The sequence below is a fragment of the Peromyscus maniculatus genome, chromosome 19 (genome assembly GCF_049852395.1).
Source record: "Peromyscus maniculatus bairdii isolate BWxNUB_F1_BW_parent chromosome 19, HU_Pman_BW_mat_3.1, whole genome shotgun sequence".
NCBI classification, from domain to species: domain Eukaryota; kingdom Metazoa; phylum Chordata; class Mammalia; order Rodentia; family Cricetidae; genus Peromyscus; species Peromyscus maniculatus.
Window position 1 is genome coordinate 30,718,243 of NC_134870.1, and position 23,860 is coordinate 30,742,102.

Sequence of the window (23,860 nt, forward strand, 5' to 3'; positions counted from 1 at the left end):
ATCTTGTAAAATTAATTTCTTTTGCACTCTATAAATTATATTACTACCACAACATGGTGCCAGTGATTTAAACATTAAATAGAAAGGAAATTTAAAATCTAGCATGTTACTAGTTAGATTTTAAAAAAACAAAACAAAACAACAGGCTGGGAGCTGTTCCAGTAAGTAAAGTGCTTGCCACCCAAACATGAGGCCTGAATTTTATCTCCAGATCAAACTGGGCACAGTAGCAGGTGTCTGTAATTCCAGTGTGATTCCTCCTTAAGAGATAGAGGAGATCGAGACAGGAGAATCCTTGGAATCTTGAAGACCAACTAGTTCCGTGTACACATCAGCAAACTGTAAATGAATGTATCACAAACAAGGTGGAAGGTGAGGTCTGACATCCAGTGTTGTTCCGGGACCTCTATATGTACACCGTGGCATGTGCACACATACATGTATGTTTCAAATAAATCTAAATAAAAGATAAAAGCTAAGTGTCTATGTGCCATCTAGATCCTTCTGACACCTGTGAAATAGGTCACTGATGACTGACTTTGACTCAAAGGCTTGTAGGAGAGGCTATCAGTGCCCTTCAGACATCCCTGTTTGGGGACCTCTGGACAGCTCTGATGGTCAGAACCTACACCTCTGTGCCTGAGGGATTTCTCAGAAATGCCAGCTCCCTTCTTCCTGCCCTGAAGGCTATTAAACTTTTAGCAAGATAGAGTAGCCTCAGCAAGGAAGGGACGGATGCTGGCAGGTGAGCCCCATTTCCCCCAGCCTCTGCTTGTGAGTTGGCTCTCCGCTTCCTGGAGACCCTCTGTGAGATGCAGGCTCCAGGCACTCTCTATAGTCACTGCTTGACAGCACATCCATGACCAGCTGCCTCCTGTCTTCTCTCGCCACCCCAGTCATTTCCTGCTGTCCTCAAATGCTTGAGAAGCCCACACTAAGTCAGGGTACCGAGGTCTCCTGCCAAAACTCAGACCGGGTCTGGGCATGGGGACACATGCATGCCTTTACTCTCAGCACTGGGGAGGCGGAGGCAGGAGGATCTCTATGAATTCAACATCAGCCTGGTCTACATAGTGAGCTCCAGGCCAGACAGGATGACATAGTGAGGTCCTGCCTTACTACTATAAACAAACAAACAAAAATGAAAACAAACCCCAAAACCTCAGCACAGAGAATAAAACAGCAGCAAAAATGAAAGAGCAGGTGTATCTTCTGCTTGATTGAACTCTATTTACTTTCTACTTTGTGTCTTTGGATATTTCAACATGACTTTACTCCTTCCAAAGGTTTCCCCCAGCTATACGTGGGGGTGAATACCAGTGAAATCCATTGATTATCACAGAGTCTACTTGGCTTAACTTTCTGGGTGCAGTGAGCAGAGATCAAGGTCCAGAGTCCATGGAGCTTAGACACTAGGGAGAGGGTTAAGCCATTTATCAAATCATTGTAAAGTAATATGCATGGAGGAGAACATTGTGGTATTGAGAAGAAAAATCAAGGAGATGTACCAGTTCACTAGGGTCAGGATTATCAGTGAAAGATTTTGCTGAAATTTGAAGTTTGTTTTTTTCCACGTGGGGAATGAGGAGTCTGGAAGCAAAGCTCATCAATGGCTTCAGGGCCACTTGTTCCTTCTCACTCTAATCTGCCATAGTTAGAATGTGACCATTGGCTGCAAACTTTCAAGAAGGCTTCCAGAGTTCCATCTCTCCAGACAGGGGCAAACGCAGACAGAACTCTTACATGTTGAGTTGGTATCTCTCTTAGGAAAAATTTCCAGAAATATAATCTAACAACCTCTGTTCGTGTTGGAACTATGCTCTGTGGCTACCCACAACTATAGGAGAGGCCAGGAAAAGTAGTATGTTCTGGAACCTTCCCTACTTCCAACTTTACTGGAATAATGTTAGTTATAAGGAGAAGAGGATAGATACTGGATAGATAACTGTCACGTGACGAAGCTGAGGAAGGTGCCTTCAGGGGAGTGATTTCTAAGCTAAACATGGAGAATCTAGGACAGGAGCAGTAGAAAGAGAAAAATAAACAAACATCTGAATATAAGGGGTGGTGGTGCACACCTGTAATCCTTGTGCTTGGGAAGCCAAGGGAGCGAGGTTCTAAGTTCAAGGCCAGATTGAGCTACATAGAGTCTGAGGCCGAGGCCAATAGAGGCTACATGGTAAGACCCTGCTCTCCAAAAGCAAAATAAACAAACAAAACCCAAGACGAATGGAAGAGGTATTCAGTAAGAGAGAAGAACAGCACACGAAGGAGGGAGGTATGGATGAGAGTGTAGTTCCTCAGCATCAATGTCCCATAACAAACACCATTTGACTATCCTGGCTTTCTCTTGAGTAGCACATGAGGATTAGAGTCAAATAATAATTCTCAGAAAAAGAATGTTATGTGGGACCTTCCTCATGACTCACCTCTTCCCACATTTCTCCAGCTTTGAGCACTAAGTGCTTTTTCCACTGGAAATATGAAATGGTGGCCCCCTTGCCAAACTTCTTGTCAGCTTTGTTCTGGACACTGGGAAAAAAAAAATCCTGTTTCCCGTCCTTTGTTTCCTGGCCGTAGCCTTTGATAGCACCCTGCCTTGTCTCACGGTGCCGATGGCCACCACAGGCCCAGGCCAGCTCTCCCCTTCTACAGAAGCCAATTCATCACTCACAGTTATCCAAGACAAAAATGTCTTCTCTCTCCCAGGGGCTCTTGTCTTCTTGGATCACCATCTTTTGCTGTTTTTCTTAGGTTTGTTTCCCAGGATCTTCTCTGCAGAGACAGGAAGAAGTAGCAGGTGTTGGGGGCCTGGCTCTCCTGGGGAACATGCTGGAGTAGAATTGGTGTCGGACCAGAAATGATGTCATCAGGTCTCTGGCAATAAAATGAAGAAAAGGGAACTCTCAGGACTTTACGTCTTGGGTGTGGGGCTGGGATATGATTTTGTGGCCAGAAGAGGGAGTAAGGGAAAAGACTCTGGGTTTACATAATTCTTTCAGCTTCACCTTCTAGTCTGGCTGAACTTTGGCTATTTATTTGAACCTATTCATCTTTAAAACAAAATCTGTAAAAAGGTAATAATAGTTACTTCTGTGATGGTTAATTTATGGGTCAACACAATTAGGATAAAAGATGCCCAGGTTGCTGGTAAAATGTTATTCCTGGGTATGTCTATGAGGATATTTCCAGAAGAAATTAGCTGTAAATGGGTAGGAAGACTAAAGAAGCTCTACCCTTCCCTACCCTAGGTGGGTGTATCAGTCAGGACTCTCTAGAGGAACAGAAGAAATATATTGAAAGGGAGCTTGCATGATATAGCCTGGACAGTCCAACAAGTACCATCTTCATACTAGAGAGGTGGAGAAACCAGTTGCTACTCAGTTCATGAGGCTGGATGCCTTAGTAGTGAAGGCCTGGGGCATTTCTGGAGAGACCCTGGCCTTCAGTCCATGTTAGAAGGCTGAAAAGCTAAAGCTTTCTCTCAGACCTCCTTATATCTGGGCCACCACCAGAAAGTGTCACCTGCTTCTTATTTCAATGAACAAAACCATGAAAATCCCTGTGGGCATGCCCAGAGGGTAAGCTAATCTAGACCATCTCTCTGGGCATGCCCAGAGGCTCCTCTCCTGGGTAATTCTAAATCCTGTCAAGTCGACAAGCACCATTAACTACCACATTGGACACCACTGAGGCTATAAATAGAACATATTCACAGAGGAAGGTTGTATTAGCTGTCTGCTGGATCTAGAGTCTCCATCCTCTCTTACCTTTAGACATTGGTCTGGGGCTGGGAGGCACACCATCAGCTACCCTGTTCCTCAGACTTCTGAACTCAGACTGAATTAGCTCACTGCATTACTAGTTCTGCAGCTTACAGACTGCATACCAAAGGCTTTCTTGTCTTCCTAAAAACATGTGCCAATTTCTAGTATCTCTTCATATGTATGTATGTATGTATGCATGTATGTTTACACTCATCCATTCTATTCTGGAGAGCTCCAATACATTATGCAATTTGTTTATGCTGAGGATAAAATAAAATAACATCTATAAACTTCTGGCTCATAGTGCCAAACAGTAGGTTCTTGATAAATGATCTTTATTTTTATTTCCAATGTGAATTTTAATCAATAATATTTTCTGTTTTAGCTATGAGAAGAAAATATTTAGAAGACAACTCATTCCTTTATGAAGAGGCTACCTTGGTATGTATACACGACATGAAAATGATTGACGTTGACTTTGAACCCTTTCTCTATGGGTTCTTGAGGCACAGATACTATCCCTCTGTGAGTGAGGGCACTTTGGATAAATGATATTTCCAAGTGTTCTCAGTTTGAGAGTGGTCCCCTGGGAAGTGCCTAGAGATGAGGGAGAGAAGTGTTGTGGAGTCTCTCTAGCTATCATGGAAGTAGTCTTTGACAGATGAGGAAAGCCAGCTGAAGATGGTGATTTAGGAGGCTTGTTTCACTCTGGTTATTGCATAGAGAAGACACCTTTTTTGAATCTTTCTGCCAGTCAATTAAATCTATTTTGCTATTGACTGTAATTCCGAACTTTGGTCACTCTCTCACTAAATGGCTAGCTTCTGGAAGGTAACTGTAGACTCAGCTGAGAGGTCCTAGGCATAGTACAATAAGAGTGTCAGTTATTCATGCATACTGCACTCAAACCCTTGCTGTATGCATCAGGACAGGGCAGACAGTGTGCAGAAATGAGATCCCTAAAATATCAGTGGCTAACACAGCAAAAAGTTATTTTTCTCACACTGCATGTTCGGACCAATGTCAACTGTCACTGATAGGGAGAAGAGCGACAAAGACAATCATATTCTAATTCTTACAAGGCACTGCTTGCGTTCTAATAGCTCAGAGAGGTCCTGTAGCCCATTAACCTTAGGAAAATTCTCTTGTCATTTTTTTATAGCTGGGCTAATGGTAAGTTTTGATTGTCAACTTGATTGAATTAAAAACTGCCTAAGTCTTTGGGAAACACACCTCTGGGTGTGTCCATGAGGATGTTTCCAGAGAAGACTTACTGAGAAGGGAAAACCTACCCTCGGTGGGTGGCACCCCCCCCCATGGGCTGGGGACCCAGGCTAAATTAAGGGGGGTAAAGTAGAAAGCCTGTGAGTGCCAGCGTTTATCTCTGCCTCCTGGTCTACTGAGATATGAGCAAGAAGCCTCCTGCCCCTGTTGTCACATCCTTGAATACCGATGCCAGCATGCCTTCCCCACCATGGTAGTCAGGACCCCAGTGAGCCAAGATAAATCCTTCCTCTCTTAAGACACTTCTCATCAGGTATTTGGTCACAGAAGCAAGCAAAGTCACTTTGGTGATGCTATTAGGAGGTGGGGCCTTGTGGGAGATACTTAGGTCATGGGTAGATTCCAACAAAGGACACACACCCTCTTTTTGTTTTGTTTTGTTTTTAGAAACAGGGTTTCTGTTTGTAGCTCTGCTTGTCCTGGAACTCACTCTGTACACCAGGCTGGCCTTGAACTCACAGAGATCTGCCTGCCTCTGCCTCCCTGAGTGCTAGGATGAAAGGCATGTGCCACCACCACCCAGCTTCTTTTTGCTGCTTGGCCATAGGGTAAATCATTGGCTCTGCCATGGTTCCCCACCATTGCTATCTAGTATCCACACCAGAGACCTAAAAGGCAGTGAATCCAATCATTCATGGACTAGAGCTCCCAAAAATGTGAACCCAAATAAATCTTTCCTCTAATAGGTGAGTATCTCAGGCATGTTGTTATAGTGATACAAAGTTGGACAACACATATTAGTGTTAAAGTTTTTCCAGTTCAGCTCACCTTAGATGGTGCATGACTGTAATCACAGCTACTCAAGAGGCTGAGGCAGCAGGAACCTGAGTTTGAGGCTAGCTTGGGTAACATTGCAAGGCCTTTCCTAAAAAACAAAGAGCAGTTATTTTTTTAATTCAAAGTGGCCTGCTTATAATCAATGTGTCTTGAGTCTTTGAAATTATTTGCTTGAAACTGGAGAACATTGACTAGTGAACTAGTGAAAAGGAGACAGAAGAAGCATTAGAAATGCTTACAGAGAGTAGCTTTTAGGAAAGGAGGAGGGCTGGGCATGGATGTCTGTGGTGGAGCACTTGCTTAGTATATGTGCCACCCTGGGTTTGACCTCCAGCACAGAGAAAGGACAGAGTACTGTTTTATCTTTTCACTTTGTTCAAAATCAAACCTGTCTCATGCCTCCTATGGAATCTTAAAATAGATGCAGAAAGTTTGTGCAGTTACACAGTCGGTGATGGTTTTCTTTGATAAATGATCAGAGCGGTCTTTGTAAGAACAGAAGATTCAGGGAGGCAGGGAGAAAGCTTGGTGGGTAAAGAACTGGCTGGACAAGTGTGAGAACTGTAGTCTGGACTCAGCATCCACATGTGAAAACTCCTGCCTGTAATACCAGCCCAAGGAGGTAGAGGCAGGGGATCGTTGGGGTAATCTAGCTAGTTAGACTACCCAAGCCCTATGTTCAGTTAGAGACCCTGGGGTAATCTAGCTAGTTAGACTACCCAAGCCCTATGTTCAGTTAGAGACCCTGGGGTAATCTAGCTAGTTAGACTACCCAAGCCCTGTGTTCAGTTAGAGACCCTGGGGTAATCTAGCTAGTTAGACTACCCAAGCCCCGTGTTCAGTTAGAGACCCTGGGGTAATCTAGCTAGTTAGACTACCCAAGCCCTGTGTTCAGTTACAGACCCTGGGGTAATCTAGCTAGTTAGACTACCCAAGCCCTGTGTTCAGTTAGAGACCCTGGGGTAATCTAGCTAGTTAGACTACCCAAGCCCCGTGTTCAGTTAGAGACCCTGGGGTAATCTAGCTAGTTAGACTACCCAAGCTCTGTGTTCAGTTAGAGACCCTGGGGTAATCTAGCTAGTTAGACTACCCAAGCTCTGTGTTCAGTTAGAGACCCTGCCTTGGTTAAAAAGAAGAATGAAAGTGGAGAGTGGTTGAGGAAGAAACCTATAGTGATTAGCATCCCCTGAGAGGAGAGGGATTTCCTAGGTCAAGTTTGTCTGTGGGCATATCTGTTGGGGATTGTCTTGACTGCTAATTGTTGTAGGAAGACCTAGCTCACTGTGGGTAGCACCATTTCATAGGCAGGGGGTCCTTAACTATATAAGAAGGAGAAAGATACACACACACACTCAGACACACACTCAGACACACACACATATATATGTGTATATATAGAAGTATGTATACACACATATCTATATCTATATCTATCTATCTATATCTGTATCTATATCTATATCTATATCTATATCATCTATATCTATATCTTTATCTATAGCAAGGATGAATTCCCCTCTCTTTGTGTTTTGTTTAAAGAAGCTCTATAGTTTATGAGGTCCCACTTGGCAGTTGTTGGCCTTAATTCCTGGTCTCTCTGCTCTTGACTGTGGATATAATGTGACCTGCTCCAAGTTCCTGCCCTGGCTTCCTTTCAATAGTGGGCTGTAATCTGGAGTTGTAGGCCACACAAAACCTTTTCCTCCCCCATGTTGCTTTTGGTCAGGGAGTTTTATCACAGCAACAGAAATGAAACTAGAGCATATCCTCAAACCAACATCTGTACACACACACACACACACACACACACACACACACACACACACACACCTTCAGACACATGCATACTTTTACACACACACCTACATATCTGAGCCTCCTTGTACACACACATCAGTATACACATGCACCTGTACACATTCCAACATACATTTATATATATATGCACACATACCAAATATACATACAGTAAATGATCATAGATTTAGAGTATATTGAACCTTTTCCCAAGGGTGATCAAAGCAGAATGTTACTAGTGTAACCCTTCATTACAATTTCTAAGTTGAGGAAGTTAGCTAGTTAGTTGGAGGAGTCCTTCAGATCACACTTGACAGATAACACAAGAAGACATTGGACTTCTCACTGGTGAGCATAAAAATGTATGAACAAAGCCAGCAACGAAGCCACCATTTCCTGCTTCCTAGTCACATACCTGCCACTGCTCAAGGCATGCTGTATACAGGAGCATATCCCAACAAGGACCCTGCGGCCTTAAGAACTACTGTGTTCGGCCCAAGCTCTCAGTCTGGTCTATGGTACAGCCATAGCCTAGCCTGAAACCTCAAGGCCAAAGTCAGAGCTAAACAGTAGTGAGTGAAGGAGGGAGCCCCCCTGGAGCTGGTGGGAACTTCAGCAGGTGGGTAAGTGCCTGTTTGGATATTTCCACGTTGAGACACAAATGAATAGAGTGGCTCTTTTATCAGCCAAGGCTTAGTTCCAGTTCTGAAAGTGATAGAGCAACATGATGCTCCCTGTCCTGGTAGAGAGCATGCTGTCCGGAATTGAGCTCTTTGAAAGCTAACCCGCCCTGGGAAAGGCATGGCTGCTACCCCAGACTTCTTTATTTTTTATTTTTTTATTTTTTTCTGTGATGTTAAATTTTTTTCATTTTTTTCTTTATTAAGAAATTTTCTACTCACTCTACATACCACCCACAGATCCTGTCTCCTCCCTCCTCCCACCCTCCAGCTCTCTCTCCCAAGCCACCCCACATCCCCACATCCCCCAAATCAAGGTCTCCCATGGGGAGTCAGCAGAGCACGGCATACTGAGCCTAGGCTGGTCCAAGCCCCTCCCGACTGCACCAAGACTTCGCAAGGCATCGCACCACCAGCACTGGGCTCCTAAAAGCCTGCCCATGCACCTGATCCCTCTGTCTGGGTGCCACCCAGAGAGTTTGAGCCAAACAACCGTCTTCGGTATTCAGAGGGACTAGTCCAGTCCCTTGGGGGCTCCACAGCCACTAGTCTACAGTTCATGGGCTTCCACCAGTGTGGCCGGTCATCTCTGCATGTTTTTCTATCATGATCTCAACATCCCCCAACTGCAGAATCCCTCCTCTCTCTTATGATTGGATTCCTGGAGCTCAGTCTGGCACCTGGCCATGGATCTCTGCATCTGCCTCCATCAGTCACTGGACAAAGGCTCTATGATGGTGGTTAGGGTATTCACTAGACTGGTCACCAGAGTAGACCAGTATAGGCACCCTCTAGACTGCTACCAGCACTCCCAGTTGGGGTCATCCTTGTGGATTCCTGTGAACCTCCCCAGCACCCTGACTCTTCCTATTCCCATGATGTCCTCATCCATCATGGTATCTCCCTCCCTGCCCTCCCACTCTGTCCCTGTTCCAGCTCCACCCTTCCATTTCCCTATGTTCTCATCCCCCACTCCTCGCCCTCCGCCCGCCCCCCACTCCCAGTCCGCTCATGTAGATTTCATCCACTTCTCCTTTGCTACCCCATACTGATCACAGGAGACTGTTAGAAGCTTCTGCTCTTCATTAATTCAGGCCAAAGCATGGCTGTGCCCAGAAGATAGAACAGAGTTCTGGGGGTTCCTAGTGTGAAATCACCCCCTGATGTTTGATGGCTCAGCCACACTTCAAAGTGGCTGGTTTTAATGGGCTAGCAAAGGGGTTTTTATTTCCCAAGGAGAGAGTCCCTTCTCTTCTCTTGTCTTTCTCTTTCTCCCCCTTCCCTTCCTCTTCCCGTTCCCTTCTCTTGGGTGTTGGGATCACACCTCATACCTGCTGGGCAAACACTACCCTGAGCTCCACTTCCTCAGCCCCAGGAAGGGATTCTTTATACATTCTCTTTGTGATGATTGGTCAGTCTAAGGGCCCTACAGGATATTCACTGATGCCATAAGCATGTTTTGAGTACCTTTCCTGTTCTGGTTGGGTCCTGGTGATCCCATGGAAAAACATACAGTCTGGTCAGGGATACAAAGCAAGATACGGGTGGTAAAATGAGTTTCTGTTTTATTTGAGTTGGGATGTCTCAGTTAACACTCTACAGTGTTGCCTTAGACTTGGACATGCTTTCAATTTAAGGCAAAGGGTCATTATAAAGAAGACCTAGGGAAAGATGAGTGAGTGAAAAAAAAGAAATAAAAAAAGAAGGGTGTGACTGCTCCTAGGTATGATGGAGGAGAAGGTTTATCATGGATAAAAGGGAGAGCTTATCCAGAGGCAGAGACATCTAGGAGAGTGAAAAGTGAACGTGACCCTGAGCTGGGCATTGTGAAGAGCCAGAAGAGGAGAGAGCCAGGAGAGTAAAGTAGACAAAAGGGCCAGGTAACCAAAATGGCTGGATTATATAGGGAAGGGCCGCTGGGGGAAGGGCAGCCCAGGCCCTGGGCTGGAGAAGTTTAGGGTAGGGGGTGAGGTATGCCATTCATACCCTGCAACAGGTAAGGACTGAGGGATGCTGGGAGAACCTGGCAACCAGGTCGGCCTGGATATGTTAAATAGGCACCTTGCTTAGCCATTTGTCCTGGGTTTGAAACCTAACAACAAGGACACAGATTAAGTGACCCCATGGCTTATCCAGCCCCGATATTTAACCTCACCAAGCTTCTTACCTTTCTGTAAAGTGGGGATAATAACATTGGCATTAAAGGGCATAGTAGGGGTTAAATGAGGTGATGTAGGCAAAAGCCAGGCATGGTGCTTGGTTCACAGGAGCTTCTCAGCCATTGCTTGCTAGAGTCAGGAGGATATCAATAGAGACAGCAGACAGTATACTAGCTGCCACAGACAGATAAGGGAGGAACCAAACAGTGGCTGCTAAGAGAAGATGTCAGCTACCAAAGCCATGTCCTCCATATATCAGAATACAATTCCCAGCTTTCCTAAAAGTACTTAAAGACTTGAACTTTTCTTAAATTCATAAAAGGTGAGGTTGAAGCGATGAGTGTGTATGTATGTGTGCATGTGTGTGTGTGTTTTAAACTGAGCCCACACGCTTCTTTTTTCCTTCTCCTTCCTTTTCTTGAAGTCCAGAACAATAATCCTTGTTTAGAAAATGTTTTAGCCAAAGCCTGTTTCAATTTAAGATATTTCAGAGACAGTGAATAACCATTTATCCTACTGAAGATTTTTCGTTTCCCAGAATTACTGGAACAAAGATGCCATTATTAAAATATGCTCTTGATCTCCCATTGCATGGTCTTGATCGTCACAAAAGGATCATTCACAGTGGCTTTATAAGAATGGAAACTATGGTATCATTATCATATAGAACACTCTATCAAAGATCTTGATTCGCAGAGACTGGGTTCTCTGCGAAGTTGAACAGACTAGCTGACTTCAGCAAAACAAAGGATTAGCTAGAAGGCTGTGGTTTGCTTATGGATCCCTAGGGAAAGCTGGGTAAAAGAAAGAGAGAGAGAAACAAAACAAAAACAATAAACCCAGGTTTCAGAAAGCGCAGGGCAGATTGGAGAGCAGAGACAAATGGACTCTCGAATTTAATTTCCTGTGAGAGAGAGAATCTGATTGGCTAAACTGGAGGCAGTGGAACCCCTTGACTGATAGACCCACCAGCCTTCTGAGAGTGGAGAGGGATAGTTTACAAAGGCAGCTGAGGTGTGGCCACCAGTAGGATGAGATAGTGGGAAGAGTTACTTTACAGAGAGCTAATGCAGGAGTCACTGAAGACGGAATGAAAGGGGTTTATCCCAGGAGCCACAGTTAGTGGCAGAAATAAAATCAATCTCTTCTCTCCCTCTCCTTCTCCCTCTCCCTCCCTCCCTCACCTCCCTTCTCATTACAAATTGGATACAGGGTTGTACCTGTTAGGTAAGCATTCTACCACTGAGCTATATCTCTAGTCCAGAAACAAAGCCTTCTGATACAGCCAAATGGGAAATTTAAACATTATTCTTTTATTTCCAGCTTGCCAAAACAATGGTTTAGAGATATGGAAGATTAGGATTATCTGTGCCACTTGTTAAAATAATGGAACTGCTCCCCAAGAGCCATGGACCGTCTAACAAAAACCCCAGTGCCAAGCATGCAAAACCCCATTTCCAGTTGTTTGTCAGAGGAGTCCAAGAGATTCCCCAAAACAATAGGGGCTATGTCTGTTGCTCTTAGTTGCTTCCCAGAAGTTGAAGGTAAGTCCCTATTTCTGAAGATGCCATGCACGTCAGACACAGAACTCAAGAAGAACCAAACTAGATCTGACCTGAAAGCTTCCTCCTTGAGGACTGGCTTTCATATTACCCCAAGCTGCTTTTGGTCATGGTGTTTATCCCAGCAATGGAAACCTAACTAAGACAGCTAGCAATTTGAGATTAAAGTTATTTGACTATTTTTGACTTATAAGAAATGGATATTCATGTGATTCAACCTAGAATATTCTAGGTTAAGGAGCAAATGAAGAATGGTAGGAAGAAAGGTACTCTGGACCCAGTGCATGTTGGCCCAATATCTACTCACCTACTTTCTCTCTAATAAAATTATGATTCGGGATATTTCCCATCTCCAGTGACTCAGGAGAGGCGGGTGATTGCATTTAGCTTACATTTTCCCCTCTCCTAAGGATAATCTTTCCTATTTCTCTGGACATTGTCAGATCTGAATATGTTCCTGAAACTGCTATAGTCGTTTTGCTACCGTCCTTTCAGTCAGCCAACCAGAAGAGCAACATGTTTGTTTGTTTGTTTGTTTGTTTGTTTATTTATTTATTTTGCATGGTTTGTCCTGGTTGCATATCATTTTGAAATAGTCACCACAAAATGAGGAGCTTAAAGCAACGTCTTCTGTACAGTATTTCACAACGCTATGGGCCAGGAAGCCAACCAGCTCAGCTAGGTGATTCTTCTGTTACATGTCGCATTGACTGAGGTCACTAATAGGTGTTCATGAGCTAGTAGACTTGTCTTTAGATTCAAAATGGCTCCTTTTACCCCACATTATTTAAGTCAGTGAGACACAGGGTTTCTGTTGTTTAAAGGCAAAGGGAATGCAAATAATTAAAATAAATTCAGTGTTTCCTCTAGCTTAGAAAGATGTGTTCCTGTCCCTTCATCGCAGGAGTCTGTAAACGTTCTGCTGCAGACACATGCAGTTACAGCTGATCAGCCCAGCCAAAGAGTTGAAAAGTCATCAGCCGCGGAAAATACATCAGTGAGTGAACGTGGCAATGGTCCAGTAAAACTTACTTACGGTTGCTGGAACTTGAACTTCACATAACTTTCATGCATCACCAAATGTCATTTATTGTTTTGTTTTTTTATTCACTTCAAAGTATAAAATCCACTCTTAGCTCATAACACACCCGAAGAAGGAAAACAGGCTGGATGCTGGTGGAGATGGCTTAGTCGGCTAAGCGCTTGCCGCTCTGATGGGCTTGAGTTTGGATGCTCAGAACCCATGTAAAAAACACTCTGTGCCCATGACAGTAGTTAGTACTGAGGTGGGGGCAGGGAGAAGAGGGGGGAAGAGACCAGCAGATCCTTGAATCTCATTGGCCGGCCAGCCTAGTTAACTTGATGAGCTTTCAGGTTCAGTGGCAGACCCTGTCTCAGAAACTCAAGGTGAAGAGTGATCAAGGAAAGACACCTGACAGTTATCTCTGGCCTCCACACTCATGTGCACACACCTGAATGCATTCCTGTGCACATACCTGTGCTAACAAGCACACACACACACACACACACACACACACACACACACACACCATACTACATATATCACCACCCTCACCCCTCTATTCCTCAACTCCAGAAGGAGGAGAAAGAGGAAGAGGAGGGAGAGGAGGAGGAGGAGGACAGGCTAGGAGGGGAGGAGGAAACAAGTGATTGGATTTAGCCTCTGGGCTGCAGCTGGCTAACTTCTGCTGTGAAGCAGCAGGCTTGATCTGTGCTCAGGACCTTTGCCCATGCTGGCCTTCTGGGACACTGACTCAGGCCTTCGTGTGCTTTCTTTGGATTAGATCAAGTGCTACCTTCTCTGGCCACTGTCACAGCAGGTCCTCAGCCTCTGAATGTGTTACCTCACAGCAGCGCTTCTCACTCTCCGACATTTCACTCACTCACTTTATTTATTTATTTATTTATTTATTTATTTATTTATTTATTTATTTATTTATTTATTTATTTATTTATTTATAGTATTTGTTGAGGCCTCTTTTCTGTCCTCAAAGAGCTGAATGAAAAGAAGGGGGCTTGCCTGTCTCATTCGCCGTTACTTAGCACGGTGCCCGGTGTGTAATGGGCAATTAAAGATTTGCCAAATGCACAGTGATTACAGCTCAATTCTCCAGAGCTTGACAAGCCCATAAAAGACTACTTAATTTATATTTATTAGAGAAGAGAAAGAAAGACTGTCAAAGTGAAGAAAGGCGAGCAAGTCATTACCTGTACGTACTCAGAGAAACTTCCATCCCTTTGTTATCTCCCCGATGTTTCTGGAAAAGCTAAAGGGAAACTCTCCCCATCTGCCATTCTGAAGGTGGTTGTTTTCCTCCCCTGGCAGCTATGAAAGTCTTTTCTTACCTGACTGGAGGCGGGAGAAGAGGAAACGACCTCATCTGAGGAGGGAGAATGCTACCATGCGATAATGAAATAATATTTGGATGATAGATTGCTCGAGATCACTGAGTTATGATTTAAAAATTCCCAAGGTCACTGGAAGGGAAACGGCAAAAGTCAGGGATGGCACCGGAGCAACAGATAGGATGGAATTGGAAATAACACCGAGCTAAACCTGCAGTCAGGAGGGAAGAAAGGACAAGCAGCAGGCTAGACGCTGGCTCGCTGGGACCAGAAGGCTGGAGCTTGAACAGAGTGTACCTACCGGCAGTGCTGGGTGGGGGCCAGCATCCGATAATTTGGCACTGGGCTTTCCAAGCCTGGGGACAGAGGTGGCTTCCAGACAGTTCTGCCTCTTCTTATTCAAACAAACAAACTGGCAGGGTGGAAAGAGCCTGGTGGAGGTGATTAGAATAAGCAGGGAGAGTCCATGAGAAGCAGTAGGTCCACTGCTGAGGCTGGGGGTTCAAGGAGTTCAGGCCAAGGAACAGATCTCTGGGACAGAAGGAATACAAAGTAGAAACAGTGGGAGGCTGTCCTGCACATGCATGCATGATGGGCCAGCCGGGAATAACTGTGGCATTGGATAGTTGGTTCCCTGCTGGTGGATGAAGCAGGGAAAACAGAGATGAAATTAGGTTTTTCACTGGACTTGTTGGTTACAAGCAATGGAAAACTCATAAAAAAAATCTGACAAAGTTTAGATAGAGAATGTAATGGCTCATGCTGAAAAGTACAGCAGCAGTATGCTAGCTTCAGGAATGGGAGCATGAACCCACCCATGAGGAAAGCCACTGTGGTGCAATGAAGGTGAAGAGCCCTGCCTGGGGGCCCGAGGTGGCATTCCAAGGCCTCTCCAGTCAGCCGAGCGCAACAGAAGCCATCGCTGGTCCCTTCAGAATGGTGCTTGCCCCTCTCTCAGGACCGACTAGCCCATGTTCAACTGCTGTTGAAGCCAGGTGTCAAGCAACATCTACAGCATTTGATCTCCATTTTTCACCGGCTTTAGCTTCATTCTCTGACAGTCTCTACCCACAGTGTTGGACCACAGCAGCTCCAGGTGTACATCCATCCAGCTTCCCCTTCAGCAGGTCATACCTGTGGCCTGGTTGCTCTACCAGACCCAAGCATTGTATCTCATTGTCTCTGACTGGGTCACGGGCTCTTTCCTTAGTCAAACTTAAGCTATAATATTTTACTGGTCAACAGTGAGCCAAATACTTTTTCTCTGAAACCCAGTAAAGTCAGGTCTTCCTAAACCACTTGAGCTAGGAATGAGAAAGGACTTTTTCCAAGAAAAAACTTAGATGTTGTTACCATAAGACAGGAATACAGACCTTAAGTAGCCGAAGGACAAATCAGACCCAAACCAGATGTTTACAACCAGTAATCATCATGCTCATATGGAAAAGACCAGAAGCCAAATCTCTCATGAGTACATGGATATATCATTCTAAGTAAATGTCACAATCAGATTACTCAGTTTTGCTCATGTTGATCGAATTGCATCCTCTGGTCTAAATGAGCAGAATGGAGTTAACACCAAGAATAAAGAATACTAGTCATGCCGGGCGTTGGTGGCGCACGCCTTTAATCCCAGCACTCGGGAGGCAGAGCCAGGCGGATCTCTGTGAGTTCGAGGCCAGCCTGGGCTACCAAGTGAGCTCCAGGAAAGGCGCAAAGCTACACAGAGAAACCCTGTCTCGAAAAACCAAAAAAAAAAAAAACAAAAAAAAAAAAAAAAAAGAATACTAGTCATGAATGAGGGAAAAGCAGCCACAATTATTTAAAGATAAAGCATGCATTACATAAACTTGACATTTAAATTTGGTAACGATGAATGTAATTGTCATCTATATATCCCCTTTAGATTATAATAAACAAAACTCTAGAAAAAGACGTCCCCCTACCCCCACCATGTGAGGGTTAGTCTTTATTGTTAACTTGATGGGAATTAAATCACCTAGGACAGGGTGTTTCCAGAGGACTTTAATGGAGGTGGAAGATCCACCCTGAGTAGTAGTGGGCTTTTCTCATGAGAAGGAATAAAAAGTGAGCTGAGCACCAACATTCATCGCCCTGCTTCCTGACTACAGATACACTGGGACCAGCTGTTCATACTCCTGCTACAGTGACTTGCCCACCGTGATGAATTTTACTTTCAGACTCTGAGCCCAAATAAATCGTCTCTTCCTTATGTTACTTCTGGTCAAAAATTCTGCCAGAGCAATGAGGAAAGTAACTAATACCTTCCCCAATTCAGATTTGTCTAGAGACCTTCTTAAAGTTTAGGAATAATTCATGAAGCTTTACTATGGGCAAAGGCTCCAAAGGCCTTGAAAATAGGCATCTACCTAGCTTCTGGGTCCTTCTCAGCTTATTTCTCAGACTTTGCCTTTCTAGCTGCTCTATTTCTGCCTCCTTTACCCATACTGTGTACTCCAGAGGTTCATCTTTGTCTCCCAGTTCTTCTTTCTTTATATTCTCCAGCAGAGTGACTATGTCCATGCTTCTCAGTAGGCTCCCCTAAGAGCATCCTTCATGTCATGATGGTGCCAGCCCTGCTCAGGAGTTAACTCCTGGTAATTCACTGCCAGTGACTCTCAAGTTTCTCTTCAAATTCACACATGGGAAGTCACATAGAGGGACTTCTCAACAGTGTTTTAATGGAGGGGTGAATGAATAAATGAATATTTTCTCCTTGGTGTTTCTAAGTCAACATATCTGTGACAGTTAATATTGTCAACTTGACAGGATCTAGAATTACCAGAGACAGGCCTCCAGGAACACATGTGACCATAAAAGTAGGAACACCATTTGGGCTTGGTTCTTAGACCGAATAAAAAGGAGGAAGCTTCTTGAGAGCATTCATTCATCTCCTTCTGCTTCCTGCTTCCTGGCTGTGGATGTCACATGATCAGTGCCTCCAGCTCTGGCCACCATGGCTTCCCCGACTCCATGATGTCCTGCACCCTCAATCTTTGAACCAAAGTAAGTTTTTGTTGTTGTTGTTATTATTATTAGTATTATTACAGAGATAAGTAATTAAAATAATGGCTAAAATCCATCTAACCCTATTCTACTTATGCTTGGAAATACTTTCCAAGACAGAGAGTTGAGGGTTTCCCTTGCTTTCTCTTTCTAGCCCTCCTTACCTTAAGTCTCACTAATTTCTACCCATTAATCCTTAAATCTCTTTCTTATATGTAGAGGGCCATTCCTTTTCCTGCTTCAGATTGATATCACCTGTGGCCACTGTCACACTTTCCCTATTATTCTCCCTGCCTCTAAGTACGTATGGCATTGCACCCCTCTGATTCTTAGGCCTTCCATGAGCATTAACCCCAAATCATGCTCCTTGGTTTGCTAATAGGCCCTCTACGTCCTGCCCTCCACACCCCCTTCAGCAGCGCCTCTGAGTCAGCTGACTCACGTGTGTGTGATTTTCTGCATATAGCACATGGCTCATGCCACTATGGCTTTGCTCATACTTTACCCAGTGTGGCAGGCGACACCCCCTATATCTCAATTTCTGCACATGACATAAGCCTCAGTCGAGGTACCAGGTCTTCTAGAAAGCCTTGCAAATTCTTCAAGTTGATCTGGATTCCCCATAGCTAGCTAGCTTCCATGGCTCTTTCTCTTGAGCCCCCCAACACTGCCCCCCATCCCGGTCTCACACACATGTCATTGCACTATGTAGATCAGGTTTCCTGGCTACCATGTAGCCTTCCTTGTAGTCATGGGAACAGTGGGTTCATCCATGAGTGTTGGTGTTTAGTGCTACATGAAACATAGGAAGATTTTGAGAAGTATCTGCTGAGTGAATTAACAGTTAAAACTGTAAGTCTGTGTTTCCTCCTAGAGCTTATTTTATAACCATAGGTCAAGGTTACTATAAAGTTCCTCTTGGCTTTGATGCTTTCCTCAGTATGAAAAGGGGGTCCCCTAATGTACTATAGGAGCTAAAGGGGATTTTGTTGTATAGCAGTTTCCTCCTTGATTCAAACATTCCGTCATGTAAGTTCAAGACCAGCTTGAGACTGTCTCAGTTTTCTTCCTTCTTCCTTCTTGGTGCCATGGAGTCACTCAGTTTGTGCATGTTCCCTCTGTTCTCCCACTCCCCTCCACCCCAGAAATCCAAGTCCCTGTGGGTCAAGACTTCACACCTAGACCTGCAGGACATGAAGTTTGGTCTCTATTTTTCCTACTTAGGGTAGCTGTGAGACCTGTTCACCTTCCATCTACACTTCTAAGCAGAGCTTGAGGCACTGAATGTTTGCCAAGCTGCCTAGTCAGGAAACAGTTCATTCTTTATTCACGGGGGTGTTACCTGGAATTGACAATTCATGGGCGCTGTTCTAGGTGCTGATGGTACATCTGCATCCACACAGCACATAGATCTAGCTTGTCTTTGTGAATGAGGGGCTCAATTGAGAAGGCAGGAGGATATGTCTGAAGAGTTACATCCCAATGTCTCCAGGATACTGAGCAAATCTTTTTAGCATCCTAAATGGATCCTGTTCCTGGTTCATACAGCTCATGGCTTACTAGAACAATCAAAGACATCTACCTCCGATTCTGCTTTTATCTGAGCACCAATCTTTATCATGCATAGTATGGTCCAGTTCATACTATGTTTATCAATTAGATAAAATTTATCTAATTCCATTCAAGGCAACAAAAGAGAACTAAAAAGTTATCAAAATTTACCCTCCAATGATGTGGTTAGTTGCCATTTAATTGTGCTAACATTTTTTTTTTCAAACACAACACTTGAAAATACTGATCTAAGTAGCAATTTATGAGCATCTATCATCGAAACTTCATACAACTGTCTGAGAAAGGCCAGATTATTGCCCCATTTTACATTTACAAAAACCAGGGACTTAGATTAATTGCCCCAGGTCATCACATAGACATGAATTAGCAGAGTTGTAGTTGAAGACGATCTCTGTCTGACACTTACTATGATGCTTTTAGTATTACTCTGAAAGAGACAAGATAATGATACTCTAACTACAGCCTTTAAATGCTACATTCTATCAGGTGTGGTGGCACATTCCTCTAATCTCAGCACTTGTGAGGTGGAGGCAGGAAGGGTAGTCATAGTAGTTCAAGGGTAGTCATGAACTACAAATGATGAGTTCAAGATAGTCAAGGCTACAAGGCTAGCCTGGGTTATACGAAACCTGCCCCTGCCCTCCAAATATCACACACACACACACACACACACACACACACACACACACACACACAAATGAATAAAAATATATTCTTCATCTTTACCAACTTATTTACAGAAAAGAAACAAAGCTTAAAGACTCTAGGCTGTCTGTATAGAAGAATAATCTTTGGGGCATTTCAATGACAAATCTGCTTTAATTGTGTCAAATACCATCCATAGGTGAAAATGTGTGTCATTTTCCAAGAACATTATAAATAGACATCTAAGCAAATTATTTCATCCAGTGAAGAAAAAACTATTTTTATAAGAATGAAATATTTTAGTTTCATTACTTATTTCAGTATAAAAATGATTTTTTTTTTGGCCAGGCATGGTGGTACATGTCTTTAATCGCAGCACTTGGGAGGCAGAGCCAGGTGGATCTCTGTGAGTTCAAGGCCAGCCTGGTCTACAGAGCAAGATCCAGGACAGGCACCAAAGCAAAAAAAGATTTTTTCAAGATTATTTTCTTTTAAAGCTGTGGTAAATGGTTAAATTCTAGAATTTTATTTAATAATAATGCAAATTATTCATTGGTCATTTTTTTGGGGGGGGGTTCGAGACAGGGTTTCTCCATGTAGTTCTAGTGCCTATCCTGGATCTCTCTCTATAGACCAGGCTGGCTTCAAACACATATGAACACATAGAGATCCATCTGGCTCTGCCTCCCAAGTGCTGGGATTAAAGGTATACGCCGCCGCCGCCGCCGCCGCCGCCGCCGCCACCACCACCACCTGGCTCATTGGTCATTTTGAAGGGCAAATTTTTTTTCTTTTGAGATAGGATTTTAAGCTTCAAACTTGTGACCATCTTCCTGCTCCAGTCTTCCGAGTACTGGGATTATGGACATGTGTCACCAAGCCCAGCTTTCACTGAGCATCTGTCTTAGTTAGGGTTTCTATTGCTGTGAAAGGATACCATGATAACTGTTAATAAGGAAAGCATTTAATTGGGCTTGTTTACAGGTTCAGAGGCTTAATCCATTGTCATAGTGAGAATCATGCAGGCAGACATGGTGCTGGAGAAGAAGCTGAGAATTCTACATCTAGATTAGCAGGCAGCAGGAAGAGAAAATGACACTGGGTCTGACTTGAGCATTTGAAACCTCAAAGCCCGCCCCCAGTGATACACTTTTTCCAACAAGGCCACACCTACTCCAATAAGGTCACACCTCCTAATAGTGCCAGTCCCTATGAGCCTATGAGGGTCACTTTCACTCAAACTACCACAGCATCTATGATATACCTGACAAGCCTCTCTGCATATTTTACTTCTTGATTATAACTGTATGAACTCTCAGCTGATTATTACCCTTAATGATCAAGATATAAAGACTCAGAAACTTTAGTAACTTACCCACAATTAAAGTCTCTAAGTATGAAAGGCAACATTCACATGTAATGTTCTAAAACCGTTTTTGTTAAAACTTTTCATTATACGATTTTGCTTTAAAAACAATGTGATTGACATTGGTGCTTTATTTCTTTAGAATTGTGGATCAGCGGTTCTGTAAGCCTTTGAGCTTAGCTCAAAAATAATCTGTTGTGGGTAAGATAGAGCTGGAGGATAGCTCAGGTGGCCAGTGCTTGCCTCACAATCATGAGGATCTGAGTGAGTTCAAGCCTCAGATTTTTGAATTTGAAAATGTAGGGCATGGTGGCAGACACTTGTAATTCCAGCATTGGGGGTGGGGGAGAGACAGTGAGATATTTGGGGCTGGGTGGCGGCTAGCCAATCTATCTTAAAATGATTAGATCCAGGCTAAGGAAGGAGCTTGTCTCAAAGGAGGTAGATAGTACTCATGAGATGTCATCTCAGGTTGTCCTCTGGTTCCTATGCACCTGCACACATGTGGACACCAGATCTTTTGCTAGTCAGTGGACCCACTTTCCTGCATCTGTGATTATTTTTGGAAAAAATAGGAAATTGGATCTTTTAAATCACCTCAGTAGACCCATTTTCTACTTTTCCCTATTATACTCATGTGTATCATTTGTTCTTTTTCAGTTGTTAAACAGTTTCTCATTGCCATTTATCATTCCTCTCATTAAAAATAATTAGGACTAGATGTTAATTGCTTTTCTAATTTATATCTAGAAAACCAAGCTATGCCGCTATGTGAAATAGGCTTTCCTCAGTGGCACTCAAAACCTGGAATCTGTACCTGGCCTTGGATTGCTAAAATTCCTTCCCAGAGGAAGATGCAAGCCACATCATCTACCCCTTCTCCTAAGATCCCAACAACAAACTGAGGCACAATTCTGCCAAAGTTCACTCTGAGGAAACCAATGAGTTTGTCAGGCTTCTTTAAAGAACATAGGAGAGGGATTACTTACATGGGTGTGGGTGTTCTTCCCTCACCCAATTTTCCAGATCACCCCTGGAAAGCCTTACTCAACAGGGATGAGGACTTTCCTGTAGTTGCATAGATGGAACCCCCTCCCATGCAGACTTATATATTCTAGCCAAGTGGTTCTCAACCTGTGGATCGCGACCCCCTTGGCAAAACCCTAATCTTCAAAAGTGTTTATATTACAGTTCATAACAGCATCAAAATTACAGTTATGAAGTAGCAACAAAAATAATTTTATGGTTTTGGGGTCACCACACCATGAGGAACTGTATTAAAGGGTCACAGCATTAGGAAGGTTGAGAACCACTGATCTAGCTGCTTCCTGGACCATGTGTAGTTAAAGGCAGCATTGTATACAACAGGTAGTAGGGAACAGCTGGATGCTCAGCTAAGGGTCTCATGACCCTCTCCAACCCTCTAGTCAAAAAGCCCAACTGGGATGATCCTTTTGCAAAGGAGCCAATTAAACTCCCCAAGATAGGCATTTATTGGCTCAGAGGACAGTCACTCACAACACCTTGCTGTGCCCTTGGTCCATTTTCTTTTATTTGGCTAAACCAGAGATCAACAAAAGATGGCCATGGACTAGTTCCAGTCTGTCCCTACTTTTGTATGCTCTGGGAACTAAGAGTGGTTATTGCATGTTAAAATGGTTTAAAACAAAACAAAACAAAACAAAAAAAAAAACAAACAAGAAGACTATTTTGTGACACATAAAAATTGTATGAAGTTAAAATTTCAGTGTCCCCACGCTTATTGGAATACAGCCACTATGCTAATTCATTTACATATCATCTGTGGCTGGTTTCATGCCTCGGTGTTGGAGTTGAGTAAGTTTAATGGAAGAGTTGGATATTCCATGTCTTTATGGGAGAAGTTTGTTGGCCACTGGCCTAGTCTGTGAAGCTGTCCTGGTTTCTTGCTCTTTCTGATGCAGATCACAGGGCAGGGCCAGAACAACACCCGGGAGTCTGAGCTCTTTTTCACACTTTTGAGTCAATAGTAAAACAAGAACAAATAAAGTTGGAATGATATAATATTATATATATTATATATATAATATTAATGCTAATTTTTCTGAAGAATTTTTAAAGATTTGTGTGTGTGTGTGTGTATACCATGTGTGTGTGGGTGCTGCCTGAGGTCAGAAGAGGATACTGGATCTCTTGAAGAAGCTGGAGTTAATGGTTGGTGTGAGCTGCCTGATGTGGGTATTGGAAACTGAACTTGGGTCCTCTGAAAGAGCAGGAAGCACTCTTAATGGATGAATCATCTCTCCATAAAGAATATTTTTTTAAAACTAGCTACCTTCTTCATTTGTTATCTCATTTAAAAAGGGATGTGTTTACTAATGCCAAACACATGGACATTATATAATCCCCAAACCAAACAAAAACTCCAAACTTTCTTGCAAATGGAATATACTTAGTTTCATGAGAAAGTCATCATATTGTCATTGTTTTTCTCTTTTCACCAGGATCAAAGCAAATGAACTCCTTTCTGGACTAGCTCAGCTCATTGGAGCAGCTCTGGGGAAAACTAAACAAAGCACAAAACAAAGTGGGGCGGGGTGGGGGGAGGGGGGTTTACTGGGTTGGGGGATGGGGGCAGGGGAGGAAAAATGAATGAACAAGCAAAAAAAAAAGGTCAAAATGTTTTAAAAATTAGCTTTTAAGTGGGAAAATAAAAGTATGCTGGAGACAGAATGCTCTAGTGTGAAAACATGGTTTTAAAGTCAAATTTCTCTAAAAATGAGCATTGGATAATCGAAATCTAATGATGATGCCTGGGTATGGTAGCACATGTCTGCAATTTCAGCACTTGAGACGGGGAAGCAAGTGGCTCACCGTG

The 23,860-nt window shown here is 43.5% G+C and overlaps 1 protein-coding gene and 1 long non-coding RNA gene across 2 annotated transcripts in view; both read left to right on the top strand.

The window, feature by feature from the left end:
* LOC107401216 (uncharacterized) overlaps nucleotides 1–4,214 on the top strand; it is a 385,225-nt gene extending 381,011 nt beyond the window's left edge. Inside the window, exon 11 of the mRNA XM_076555095.1 lies at nucleotides 4,153–4,214. Within this exon, the coding sequence (XP_076411210.1) occupies nucleotides 4,153–4,158 (6 nt within the window). The 3' untranslated portion in view covers nucleotides 4,159–4,214. The remainder of the gene's footprint in view (nucleotides 1–4,152) is intronic.
* A 7,494-nt stretch (nucleotides 4,215–11,708) lies between these two features.
* On the top strand, nucleotides 11,709–23,575 carry LOC121823990 (uncharacterized). The gene is made up of 3 exons (XR_013046055.1): nucleotides 11,709–12,008; nucleotides 17,184–17,420; nucleotides 23,487–23,575. It is a non-coding gene; the product is annotated as an uncharacterized LOC121823990 (long non-coding RNA).
* Nucleotides 23,576–23,860: the final 285 nt, after the last annotated feature.